The 13,291-nt window shown below is 50.4% G+C and overlaps 1 protein-coding gene across 2 annotated transcripts in view; it reads right to left on the bottom strand.

The window, feature by feature from the left end:
* Positions 1 to 13,291, bottom strand: part of HPS3 (HPS3 biogenesis of lysosomal organelles complex 2 subunit 1) — an 87,614-nt gene that overhangs the window by 58,670 nt on the left and 15,653 nt on the right. For both annotated transcript variants that reach the window (XM_029616514.1, XM_029616517.1), the window contains exon 6: positions 8,424 to 8,505. In XM_029616514.1, the coding sequence (XP_029472374.1) occupies positions 8,424 to 8,505 (82 nt within the window). The remainder of the gene's footprint in view (positions 1 to 8,423; positions 8,506 to 13,291) is intronic.

Raw genomic sequence — 13,291 nt, 5'->3', positions numbered from 1 at the left:
GATCAGTCCAGACAGCTGGGTTTTGCCTCCCCTCCAGCAGATGGAGACAGAAGTTTTTGACTGACACTGGCAGTTAAGTTGAGGTGTCACCTGCAGTCTGCCAGGCTTTCTCTGTCTCCAGCGGATGGTGGAGGTGCAAATCCCTGCAGTCAGTTTTTGAAGGAAAAACAAAAAACAAATACCTCAAGAAGAGTAGGGAAGATTGGACTTCTGAAGTCTCTATAGCCTCCCAGGAGGTTGCTAGGTCCCGGGGGGGACCTCCCCCCTGGTAGTTGAAGCATTTGGGCAGAGGGTCAGAGACGTTGTCGCTCGCCCCCTTTTAAGCAGCCGCCAGGGTTGACACTGGGAATCCTGGCTCACTCACCCTGCCAGAGGATGGTAAGAACACAAAATTATCGTTATACCCAATGGGCATCGGTGGAGAATATTTTCCCAAGAACATAAGAAATGCCATACTGGGTAAGACCAATGGTCCATCAAGCCCAGCATCCTGTTTCCAACAGAGGCCAAACCAGGCCACAAGAACCTGGCAAGAAGATCCCATGCTACTGATAACAGTAATAGCAGATGTCATTCCCCAAGTCAACTTGATTAATAGCAGTTAATGGACTTCGCCTCCAAAAACTTATCCAAACCTTTTTTAAACCCAGCTACACTAACCACAACTGCTGGCAACAAATTCCAAAGCTTAACTGTGCGTTGAGTGAAAAAGCATTTTCTCCGATTAGTCTTAAATGTGCTACTTGCTAACTTCATGGAATGCCCCCTAGTCCTTCTATTATCCAAAAGTATAAATAACCAATTTCACATCTACTCGTTCAAGACCTCTCATGATTTTAAAGACCTTTATCATATCCCCCCTCAGCTGTCTCTTCTCCAAACTGAACAGCCCTAACCTTTTCAACCTTTCCTCATAGGGGAGCTGTTTGGTCCCCCTTCTCCATCGCAACTATATCTTTTTTGAAATTCGGGGACCAGAATTGTACACAGTATTCAAGGTGCGGTCTCAACATGAAGCGATACAGAGGCATTATAACATTTTCCATTTTATTAACCAGTTCCTTCCTAATAATTCCTAACATTCTGTTTGCTTTTTTGACTGCTGCAGCACACTTGAGTTGTTGATTTCAAAGTATTATCCACTATGATGCCTAGATCTTTTTCCAGGGTGGTAGCTCCTAATATGGAACCTAGCATCGTGCAACTACAGCAAGGGTTATTTTTCCCTATATGCAACTCCTTGCACTTCTCCACATTACATTTCATCTGCCATTTGGATGCCCAATCTTCCAGTCTTGCAAGGTCCTCCTGTAATGTATCACAATCCGCGTGTGATTTAACTACTCTGAATAATTTTGTATCATCTGCAAATTTGATAACCTCACTCGTCTTATTCCTTTCCAGATCATTTATAAATATATTGAAAAGCATCGGTCCAAGTACAGATCCTTGAGGCACTCCACTGTTTACCTTTTTCCACTGAGAAAATTGACCACTTAATCCTATTCTCTGTTTCCTGTCTTTTAACCAGTTTGTAATCTACGAAAGGACATTGCCTCCTATCCCATGACTTTTTAGTTTTCTTAGAAGGCTGTCGTGAGGGAATTTGTCAAATGCCTTCTGAAAATCCAAATACACTACATAAGAAAATTATTCCTTACCTGCTAATTTTCGTTCCTGTAATACCATGGATCATTCCAGACGGTGGGATTATGTTCCATGTCCAGCAGATGGAGTCAGAACACAAAATTCCCAGGGGAGGACCCATATAACCACGCCTCCCCTGTAACAGCTCTCAGTAACTAGACTAACAAAGCCCAAAAGAGAGAGACTAAAAACAGAGGGATCAAGTAATCAAAGAAGGAATTGAAATAACCGCTGTCCAAATAAACAGCAACTAAATTCTGAACAGTGAACTTGCGAACAGTAGTGCGTGAACAAAAAAGACGCGCAGTATTCGAAATACAGAGTAAAAGATTGTTAAGACAGGTAGGCAGGGATGTCCCACAAGCAAACCCCCAAACCAAGGGAGGGTGTCTGGAATGATCCATGGTATTACAGGAACAAAAATTAGCAGGTAAGGAATAATTTTCTTTTCCCTGTACATACCAGGATCATTCTAGATGGTGGGATGTACCAAAGCTTTCCCATCACGGGTGGGCCGCAGACAGCCCTGCTCGTATTACCTTGTCTCCAAGCTGACCGCCCGACAGAGCACCGACGTCCAGGCGATAATATCTCGCAAAAGTATGGATCGACTTCCAGGTGGCCGCCCTACAAATCTCCTGAGTGGAGACGGAGGAGCTCTCCGCCCAAGATGTCGCCTGGACTCGAAGAGAATGAGCCTTGACAACCAGCGGAGGGGACTTACCTACGCCAAGGTACGCCGCTATGATCGCTCCCTTCAACCACCGCGCTATAGATTGTTTGGAGGCCATGCAACCCTTCCGGGGTCCGGACCAGAGGATAAACAGATGATCGGAGAGCCGAAAATCATTAGTCACCTCCAGATAGCGTATCAGAGACCGCCGTACATCCAGTCTACGCAGGTCTCCAGACTCAGAAGAGGCAAAAGATGGTAATTCCACAGATTGGTTGAGGTGGAATGCCGAAACCACTTTAGGGAGAAAAGAAGGAACCGTCCTCAGCGAAACCCCTTCAGGCGTGAAACGAAGGTATGGTTCTCGACAGGATAGGGCCTGCAGCTCGGAAATACGTCTTGCTGATCTGATTGCCATGAGAAAAATGGTCTTGAGAGTGACGTCCTTGATGGTAGCCGAGCTTAGAGGTTCGAATGGCGAACCACAGAGGACTCGGAGCACCAGATTCAGATTCCACGACGGACAAGGTGGGCGAATCGGAGACTTCAAGTGTTTCACTCCTTTAAGGAAACGGGAGACGTCCGGATGCGAGGACAGAAACGCCTTATTTCCACTGCGAAGAAAAGCCCCCAAGGCTGCCACCTGTACCCGAAGAGAATTGTAAGCAAGACCCAAATCCAAACCTGCCTGCAAGAAGGAAAGGACTTGTGGCACTGAGGCCTGCATGGGAAGAATGTCATTCGCTCCACACCAATCCTCAAAGACCTTCCAGACTCTAACATAGGTGGACATCTTACGTGCTTTCAGTAGCATTGAAATAACCGGCTACGGATAACTGCGCCTCCTCAACTGACGCCTCTCAAAAGCCAGGCCGCAAGACAGAAGCAATCTGCCTCCTTGAAAAATATTGGTCCCTGGCGTAGAAGACGTGGCAGCTGACCAAGACGAAGGGGACCCTCCACCGTCAAATTGCGCAGATCCGCGAACCACGGTCGTCGGGGCCACTCTGGTGCCACAAGGATCACCGGCCCTTGGTATGCCTCTATCCTGCGGATGACCTTGCCCACGAGGGGCCACGGTGGGAAAACATATAGGAGACAGTGGCGTGGCCAGGGCAGGACCAGCGCGTCCACGCCCTCAGCGCCGCGCTCCCACCTGCGGCTGAAGAAATGGGCGGCCTTTGCATTTCCGGCGGTTGCCATTAGGTCTACGTGCGGTGTCCCCCATCGCCGTACTATTATCCGCATCGCCTGCTGCGAGAGCTCCCACTCTCCGGGTTCCAAGTTTTATCGGCTGAGAAAGTCCGCCTGTACGTTGTCCACTCCCGCTATATGCGAGGCCGCTAGTCGTTGGAGGTGAAGCTCTGCCCACTCCGTCAATTTGTCGGTTTCCAGAGAGACCAACCGACTTCTCGTGTCTCCCTGGCAATTGATGTACACCACTGTAGTCGCATTGTCCGATAGCACCCTGACTGCTTGATGGCGTACTATGGGGAAGAAACCCTGTAACGCCAGACGGACTGCCCTGGTCTCCAAGCGGTTGATGGGCCACTTCGACTGTTCCTCCGTCCCTCGACCCTGGATTGAGCTGTCCCAACAGACCGCTCCCCAGCCTGTGAGGCTGGCGTCCATGGTGATAATCACCCAATCCGGGTCCTCCAGCGACACCCTCTGAGCTAGGTGCCGCGGTTCCAGCCACCAATGGAGACTGATGAAGGTTCCTCTCGGAATCGGAAGGATTGCCTGGAAATCTCTCGACACCGGCTGCCACCGGGAGAGTAGGGATCTCTGCAGAAGCCTCAGATGCGCAAATGCCCAAGGAACCAGATCGATGGTCGAGGCCATGGTCCCCAGTACCTGCAGATAGACCCAGGCAGTGGGCGTCTCGAGCGCCATAAATCCTTGAATCTGCTGACGCAGAGAATGAGCTCTGTCCGGATACAGAAAAACCCTGGCATTCTTGGTGTCGAAGTGAGCTCCCAGAAAAACCAATGACTGGGACGGGACCAGGCTGCTCTTGGTGAAGTTGACAATCCATCCCAGAGATTGGAGAAGTTGTACCACTGTCGACTGCGAGGATACACTGCGCTCGTGACTTTGCACGGATGAGCCAATCGTCTAGGTAAGGATGCACAAGGATGCCTTCCTTGCGCAAGGTTGCCGCCACTACCATCATGATCTTCGTGAAAACCCGTGGAGCTGTGGCCAGGCCAAAGGGAAGAGTGCGAAATTGGAAGTGTTGACCCAAAATTTTGAAGCGTAGGTAACGCTGATGAGCTTGACAAATTGGTATGTAGAGATACGCCTCCGTGAGATCCAACGAAACCAAGAATTCTCCCGGATGAACTGCCGCTAACACTGAACGGAGTGTCTCCATGCGGAAACGAGGGACTCTGAGGGACCGGTTGACCTGCTTGAGGTCCAGGATAGGACGAACAGTACCTTCCTTCTTGGGAACCACAAATTAGATTGAATAATGCCCCCGGCCCAGTTCGGCGGCTGGCACCGGTACTATGGCCCCCAATTGAAGGAGACGATTGAGGGTCTGCCGCACGGCTCCCTGTTTGATTAAGGACCCGCAAGGGGAAAACAGGAACCGGTCCCGAGGAGCGCAAACAAAATCCAAAGCGTAACCGCGTCTTAGAATATCCAGAACCCATTGACCCGACGTGATTTGGACCCACTCTTCGTAGAAGAGAGCAAGGCGACCCCCCAGTCGAGGGACCACCTCGTGGGTCCATCTGGCATCATTGGGTAGATTTAGCGGATGTACCAGCACCCTGCGCTTCCTTACCCTGGCGGCACCCACGAAAGGGCCGGTTCCAGGAGTGCGAACGAGAAGAGGGAGCCCGAGGTGGCTGTTGCCTCTGAGGACGCGCTCTCCGCTGGTTACGATAACGGTTTCTGGAGTAATTATATGATCTTGGCGAACGGGGTCGATCTTCGGGCAACTTGTGCACCGCGTTCTCATTAAGGGACTTGATGATCTGATCCAAGTCTTCACCAAAAAGATACCTACCCTTAAAAGGAAGGGACCCCAAATGTGTCTTGGAAGAGGCATCAGCCGACCAATTGCGAAGCTAAAAGGAGCCGACGCGCTGAGACCACCGCCACCATGGTTCGGGCTAGGACCCTTAAAAGATCATATAAGGCATCCGCTCCATAGGCAACCACGGCTTCCAGTCTGTCCGCCTGCTGAGCCTCAGCGTCTGGTAAGGACTGGGAGGTGAGAAGCTGCTGCACCCACCGAAGACCCGCTTGCTGTGCGAGGGAACCACAGATAGCCGCCTGCATCCCTAAGGCCGAGACCTCAAAGATACGCTTGAGGTAAACCTCCAGCTTCCGATCCTGCATATCCTTCAACGCCGTCCCTCCAGTGACAGGAATAGTGGTATGCTTTGTGACCGCTGATACCGCAGAATCTACGGCGGGAACTTTGAGAATTTCAAAAAAATCGGCCGGCAGAGGATACAATTTTCCCATGGCTCTACCGACCCTAAGGTTGGCCTCCGGGGAATCCCATTCCCGAGTGATCAACTGCAAGATCTTGTGATGAGTGGGAAAAGACTTGGCTAGAGGCCGCAGTCCTGCTAGGAGGGGGTCCCCCTTCTTGAGAGCCGGGTCAGGCCCCACCGGTTCCGGAGGGGGATCAAGATCCATTTCCTGGAGGATGTAGGGAATGAGGTCATCTAACTTCGCCGCTTGGAAGATGCGGAGGACCCTAGGGTCGTCGCCCTCCACCTGGGCCGCCAAGGTGGGGTCGTCCACGTCAGGGTCCTGGGATTGTCCTTCCCCCGACGAAGTCTGTATTATCGATGGTGTCCCGGTAGGGCCACGAGATGCCCCCGCTCCCCCGCCTACTAAAGGGGGGTGAGCCTGAGGGAGCGTCCCACCCAGGAGGGGGGTAGGACATGGTATCTTGGGGGGAGAGGGACCCCAGGTCCCGAAGGTCGTGTCTCTGCTCTGAAGAAAAGCCCTGTGCATCAGGACTATGAATTCAGGGGAAAAGGCCTGGCATCCTGAGGGGTCACCCCCCGGGGGATCCCCCCTCTGCCTACCAGGATTAGACTGAGTAAGGGTCCAAAACGGGCCTAGAAGTGGGGAACGGATTATCCGTGTCCTCCTCAGAAAGCGCGGCATCAGAATCTTGCAACAAAATGGCTGCCGTTCCCGCGTTGAGAGGGAACGGGGCCTGGCGCTTCCTTCCCACGCAGTCTGCAGCTCAAACATCCTTGTTAGTAGCTGGCACACATTCCCCCTCGGGGAAACAGCCTGAGCACAGACCCTCTTCAGAAAATAATCCGGCCCTGTCGGAGCCCTCACAAGGCGCCGCGGACTGCATCGCCGCAGGGAGAGAGAGAGGGGGGGGAGGCTCACGCCTAAAATGAGCGCCGACCCGGCAACGGACGCTTGCCGCGGTCCCCTACCGACCTGAAGAAGAACTGACGGGGAATTACCCTCCCGACAGCAGGCGGCCCTGGGGAATGGTGCTTCGCGGGGCCGCAGGTCGGGACGTCGGTCGCTCCCCAAAAGGGAGGGGGGAAAACCTGGGTCAGGAGGGAGAGGCCGGCGCTACCGACTTTCACCTCAGAGAGCCGAACGGAGTCCAAAAAATTGCAGTCTTCTGCTGAAAAAGAAGATGAAACAAAAATACACTTACCCCAACTGAGCCCTCAGTGAGGAAAATGAGAAAAGAAAGAAAGAAAACAGGCAACAGCCTGTCAGCAAGTCACCAGGCTAGAGAGCAATGAGCCAGCACCAGCGGAGAGCTCTCCCCCTGCTGTAAGAGGAGCCTTAGCAAAGTGACCTAAACTGTAAATTTAAAACTCCCTTTTTTTTTTTTTTTTTTAAACTTGATCCCCCTGAGGAGGTAGCCCTAAGCTAACAAGCTGGGGACCACAAGTCCCCTGCTCACATCTGCTGGAGTCAGAACGTTACTGAGAGCTGTTACAGGGGAGGCATGGTTATATGGTTCCTCCCCTGGGAATTTTGTGTTCTGACTCCATCTGCTGGACATGGAACATAACCCACCGTCTGGAATGATCCTGGTATGTACAGGGAACTACCGGTTCACCTTTATCCACATGTTTATTAACCCCTTCAAAAAAATGAAGCAGATTTGTTAGGCAAGACTTCCCTTGGGTAAATCCATACTGACTGACTGTGTTCATTAAAGCTTGTCTTTCTATATGCTCTATGATTTTGATCTTTAGAATAGTTCCACTATTTTTCCTGGCACTGAAGTCAGGCTCACTGGTCTATAGTTTCCCAGATTGCGTCTGATCCCTTAACTATAGGGGTTACATTGGCCTTCTTCCAATCTTTAGGTACATCGGATGATTTTAATGATAGGTTATATTTTAATGATAGGGAACAGGAAGGGGGAGATAAGGTAGTAGATAGCCAAAACCTCGATATCTGTGCATTTAGTAGAAAATTAATTTCAAGTCTATTTACACTGGAATTACATGACCCACAGGTTAAGGAAGATTTATATAACAATTGCAGATCAACGTTGGAAGGAATGTGGTAGGATGGGCACCATGAGCCATATATATTGTGGCCTTATCCAAAAACCTCAGTGTTTTAGGACAGAGTGCAACAATTGATTATGGACATTACTAAGCATCACCTCAATAAAACACAGATGGTCTTCTTGCCCCAATAGAAGAGGCATCAAATTCTGTTGGCAAGTTAGTTGTCCAAATATTAATAGCTGCGAAGTGTGAAATTGCAGCATGTTGTAAGCAAATGGATTCCCCATCTATGCCAGCTATATATAAAAAGATCTGGGGTATATATCTCATGGAGAACATGTTTCTTCCTATGTTTTGAGTTTGGTCCTTATTTCAGCCTGGGACAGAGGTCACAGTCAATTGTTTCTTTTGCATGACAAACTTTGTGGGATGGAGGGGGGCAGTTTGCAACTCCTGTATACAGTTTGCTAGTTGGTTTTATTATTTTCCTTGTATTTGGAAAAATCTTAAAAATTAAATTGCAAAAAAAAAAAAAGAAAGTCAATGGTGTCAATGAGTATGTCCCTATGAGGTCCTCAGTTTTTCTTAAAACTGGCATAATGACAACATCATTATTCTGATCGTACCTTCATGGTTGTATCGATGTATGGGTCCTCATCACGTGCAGCAGCAGCACTACAGCGTGCTGTATAGCACTGCAAGTTGTTACTAAAAGAAGAGTAACACACACAGCATTAGACACAGCATGAAATTTGTTATACTTTTCTCGTGAAATATGCAGATATACAAACTGAGCAATTGTTTACACAGATGGGAGCAGGATCCTCACTACTGATCATCCACAATAACAAATCAGTGTTTATGAGGCAAGAATCTACATCCAAGATGGCATCGTAGCAAGATGGACTTTATGCATCTCTCCTGCTTTAGGGTGTTTCCCTGAAAAATCTGTGTCACATTCAGCTCGGAAGCGAAGAGCTAGAGAGCGTTTAGCTTCGGAAGCTCGCTTAGCTTCCCCCTGTGGTGGGACCTATGGACGCCCATGTCAGACGTAGATTAGTAGCCGAAGAGGGAAGCTCGCTGACCGGTGAACGGGAGGAAGAAGAGCCCGAACCCAGTTCAAAGCTATTAACATCCTTTTCCCCGGCAGAGTGGTCACTGCCCGGAAACCCTGCTGAGAGAAGAATGCTTCAGCAACGAGGCGAAGAAGGGACATCTGAATGGCATTTCCCTGGTGAGTCTCTACCAGAGCCTGTGCAGCTGGGGCAGGAAGACTTGGCCTTGCATAAGATTCTAGGGGGTAACGGCAAAAATCCTGCTGGAGCTGCTGCACAGAAGACCGAGTCGTCAACAATTGAAACCATGGTATTTTAAATCACCGAGCTGGTAAGGTCTCAATCTTTTTCATTAGAGACGTTATGGGAAGCAATTATTGTTATGAATAAGAATATAATAACTCAGGTCCATTCTATAACAAACACTGTTAAAAAAAAATTAGACCTACAGATGAATAATGTGGAGCAAGAAGTTTTAAAATCTAAAGAGAAGGTGGACTCCGTTAAAATAAATTTGGAGAGTACTGTCAACATTCAACAAACGCTTATAAAAGAAAACTAATTGCTGCAAATGAAACTGGAGAACATGGAAAAATCAGATGAGAGGGAGAAAATTGAGGTGTATAAATTTTCCAAAGGTTGCATTTATTTCACCAAAAGATTTATGGAGAAGGTACTTAAAGGAAAATTGGTTCTTACCTGCTAATTTTCGTTCCTGTAATACCACGGATCAGCCCAGACTGCTGGGTTATGCCTCAAACCCGTAGAGAACTGAAAGCTAGTCCCTTTGCCAAACCCTCTTGTAAGAAGGCTAGAATGTGGACTATTGAGGCCCGCCTAGGGGAAACATTCGATCTACTACACCAAGAGTCAAAAACCTTCCAGACTGACATACGTAAGAGGTGGAAGTTTTGCGAGCCCTCAAAAGAGTGGAAATTACCGAATCTGGGTACCCCTTCTTTCTCAACTGCCGCCTCTCATAAACCAAGCCGCTAGACAAAAGCGATCCACCTGGTCAAAAATTACTGGACCCTGCTGCAGGAGATTCGGAAGATGACCCAGACGGAGCGGACCGTCCACTGCAAGATTGAGGAGATCCGCGAACCACAGCCTTCGGGGTCATTCTGGAGCCACCAGGCTTCTATCTTTCTGAAGACCTTGCCCATCAGAGGCCAAGGAGAATGTCCCGAGGCCATGGGAGGACAAGAGCGTCCACCCCTTCTGCTCCATGCTCTCTTCTGCGACTGAAGAACTGCGGCACCTTGGCATTCCCCCGAGTCGCCATTAGGTCCAAACGGGGAATCCCCCACTGATGAGATATCAACACGAATGCCTCGTCAGACAGCTCCCATTCTCCGAGACCCAATCTCTGACGGCTCAGAAAATCCGCCTGCACGTTATCTACCCCGGCAACGTGCGAAGCCGCTATCCTGAGCGGATGAATTTCTGTCCAGGCCATGAGTTCATCTGCCTCCGCAGCTACGGGACGGCTCTTTGTGCCTCCCTGCTGGTTGATATATGCTACAGTCATTGCTTTGTCGGAGAGCACTTTCACCTACCGTCGATGAATCAGAGGCAAGAACTCCTGCAAGGTCAACCGTACCGCCCTGGTTTCGAGATGATTGATGGATCATTGCGCTTTCTGCTGCGTCCATTGGCCTTGCGCTGCCTGAGATTGGCAAACTGCCCCCCAGCGGGAAAGACTGGCATCTGTCATCACAACAGTCCACTGAGGGACCTCCAGATCCACCCCCCGGGACAAGTGTTCGGGGCTCAGCCACCAAGCTAGGCTGGACCTGGCCGGTCCCTAGAGGGATAAGGGGACCTTCTTCAGGTCTAAAATCAGACAGAAGGACCTTTCCTTCTTCGGAACCAGAAAATAAATCGAACATCTGCCGGTTCGAAGTTCGTCCGAAGGAACTGGAATGACCGCCCCGAGGTCTAACCACCGGCGAAGCGTGAGACACACCTGGCGCCTTTTCTCCAGGGACCCGCAGGGCGACACCAGAAATAGATAGCGTAAGGGACGAGCAAAATATAAGGCGTAGCCATGTTCTATAATATTTAGAACCCAATGGTCCGACATTATTTTGACCCACACTTTGTAAAACAGGGACAACCGCCCCCCAACGACCGGAACAGGGGAGTGGGCCGGCGCTATTTCATTGGGAGGACTTGACTCTCGTTGCCCCTGTGGCATGCTGTCTCAGGTGGGTCTACGGCCATGAAAGGAATGAAATCTGGATGACTGGCTTAGACTGGCGAAAATGGTGCTGCCCCGAAAACGCGACCAGGAAGGACCGAAACCTCTGGAAGCCTTTGGCCTATCCTCCGGGAGCTTGTACATCTTACTGTCCCCCCAAGGACTTAATGAGCTGCTCCAAGTCATCTCCAAAAAGTAATTTCTCCCGAAACGGAAAGACACCCAGCTGCGTCTTGGAGGAAACATCGGCCGACCAATTACGGAGCCATAAAAGCCTGCGGGCTGACACCGCAGAAGGCATAGTACATGAAGATGTACGAAGGAGATCATACAAGGCATCCGTCCCGTACGCTACCGCCACCTCCAAATGATCAGCCTGCTCCGACTCCTCCGGGGAGAGCTCTCTGGCACTCAGGAGTTGTACCCACCGGAGACTCGCATGCTGCATTAAACTACTGCAAACAGTCGCTTGAACCCCTAGAGCAGACACTTCGAAGATATGCTTGAGAAGCACCTCGAGCTTACGAACCTGAGGTCCTTAAGGGCAGCTGCCCCAACCATTGGAATAGACGTATGCTTGGTGACTGCGAATACGGCACCATCCATCTTGAGAATCTTAAGGAGGTCGAGAGAGTCATCCAGCAGCGGGTACACTTTTTCCATGGCTCTGCCTACATGAAGGCTAGCTTCCGGAGTATCCCACTCCTGAAACATCAGCTGGAGCAACATGGGATGAAAAGGAAAAGTCCTAGCTGGGGGACGAAGACCAGATGGCACCGGATTTACCGTGCCCTGATCCTGAGGCGTCGGCGTCTGACCAGCCGGTATGCCCAACTCCGCTAGGACATGTGGAATCATTGGCTCCAACTCATCTCTACGAAAGAGCCTAAGGACCGAGGATCATCCCCTTCCACCGGGGCCACATGCTCGGAATCCTCATCCACGTCTGCCTAAAGCGGATCCGCCAGCAGCAACGCACCCTGGCTCCTGTAACCGGACCCTTCCTGGACCACCCGAATCTGGGAAACCTCAGGAGGATCCGGCCTAGGAATCTGCACGGAAGGAGAGCCCAGCCTCAGGCCGCCCCAGAGGGGGCTCAGGATGCCCCCATGGCATCAGGCTAGCTAAATATGTCTTATATAACAGCAAAATAAAATCAGCCGAAAAAGGATGCTGGCCCTTTAAATTTTCCAAAGGGGGGGTACCCAAGGGAGCAGGAAAGGCAGGAAACAAATTGTGGGGAGACCGGGGGCAAAGATCCTGTGGAAATAACTGAGGAGAGAAATCTCCTCCCCCTGCCGTACTCAGCCATTCCCACATTCCGCGGGGCAGGCCGAGTACGAGGCAGCATCGGGGTGCCCGAACCATGGGACCGATGCGCCTGCCTCCCCCTGCGGCCAGCTGCCACCGCTGATGGGCCCTCACCCCCCGGGAAGACACCGGGAGCAGAGGCTATCTCTGGAGAGCCGTGCTGCCGGCTTCCCACAGGCTTTGCAGGCCGAAGCGCGCAGCATCACCGCTCTAAAAAGGAGGGGGAGCCGCCAAAGTAAACCCGGAGCCCGGGAGGCTGAAGAAGAGCAGGGTAGCTCTAAAAAACAATGCATTCCAGTTTTATTTATTTTTTTCAAATTGCATTGGCCTCACCAGAGCACAACCCGTGGTTGTCTCTGGGCTAGGGGGGAGGGACCAGCCCACCGGTAAATCCCCCCCCCCCCCGTCACTCAACGGCTGCTGCTCCTGGTACACTGGAGTGAAGGGAAAACTACCCGGCAGCCCTACCACCGAGGAGAAATGATGTACTCCTCAGGAGGCCCGGCGCTTTTTTTTTTTTTTTTTTAAACTGTTTCAGCCAGACAAATTTAAAAGATTCCTGTCACTGCACACCATTTTTTTTTTTTAGTACAGAATCAATTAGCCAGGACTGCAGGTTCTGCCACCTTTATCTACTGGAGACAGAGAAATACTGGCAGGGCTGCAGGTGGCGCATCCTACTTACAAGGGTGCTCTTCAAGTTTTTCTCTGTCTCCATCTGCTGGAAGGGAGGCATAACCCAGCAGTCTGGGCTGATCCAGGTACATACAGGGAATGGAGGTTTTGAAAATTCCAGAAGCTACCTTACCAATTATGGCAATAGTATATTATATGTCTCCATTACAGAAAAGTGAAAAGGATAAAAATATACAAGTTTTGATGCCAATGGAGTCCCCAAAATTGGACATTTCAGCAGTGCTGGAAC

Source organism: Rhinatrema bivittatum, chromosome 9 (genome assembly GCF_901001135.1).
Source record: "Rhinatrema bivittatum chromosome 9, aRhiBiv1.1, whole genome shotgun sequence".
Lineage (NCBI taxonomy): Eukaryota > Metazoa > Chordata > Amphibia > Gymnophiona > Rhinatrematidae > Rhinatrema > Rhinatrema bivittatum.
Note: the sequence above shows the minus strand (reverse complement) of the source record. Positions and strands in the feature narration are given on the sequence as shown.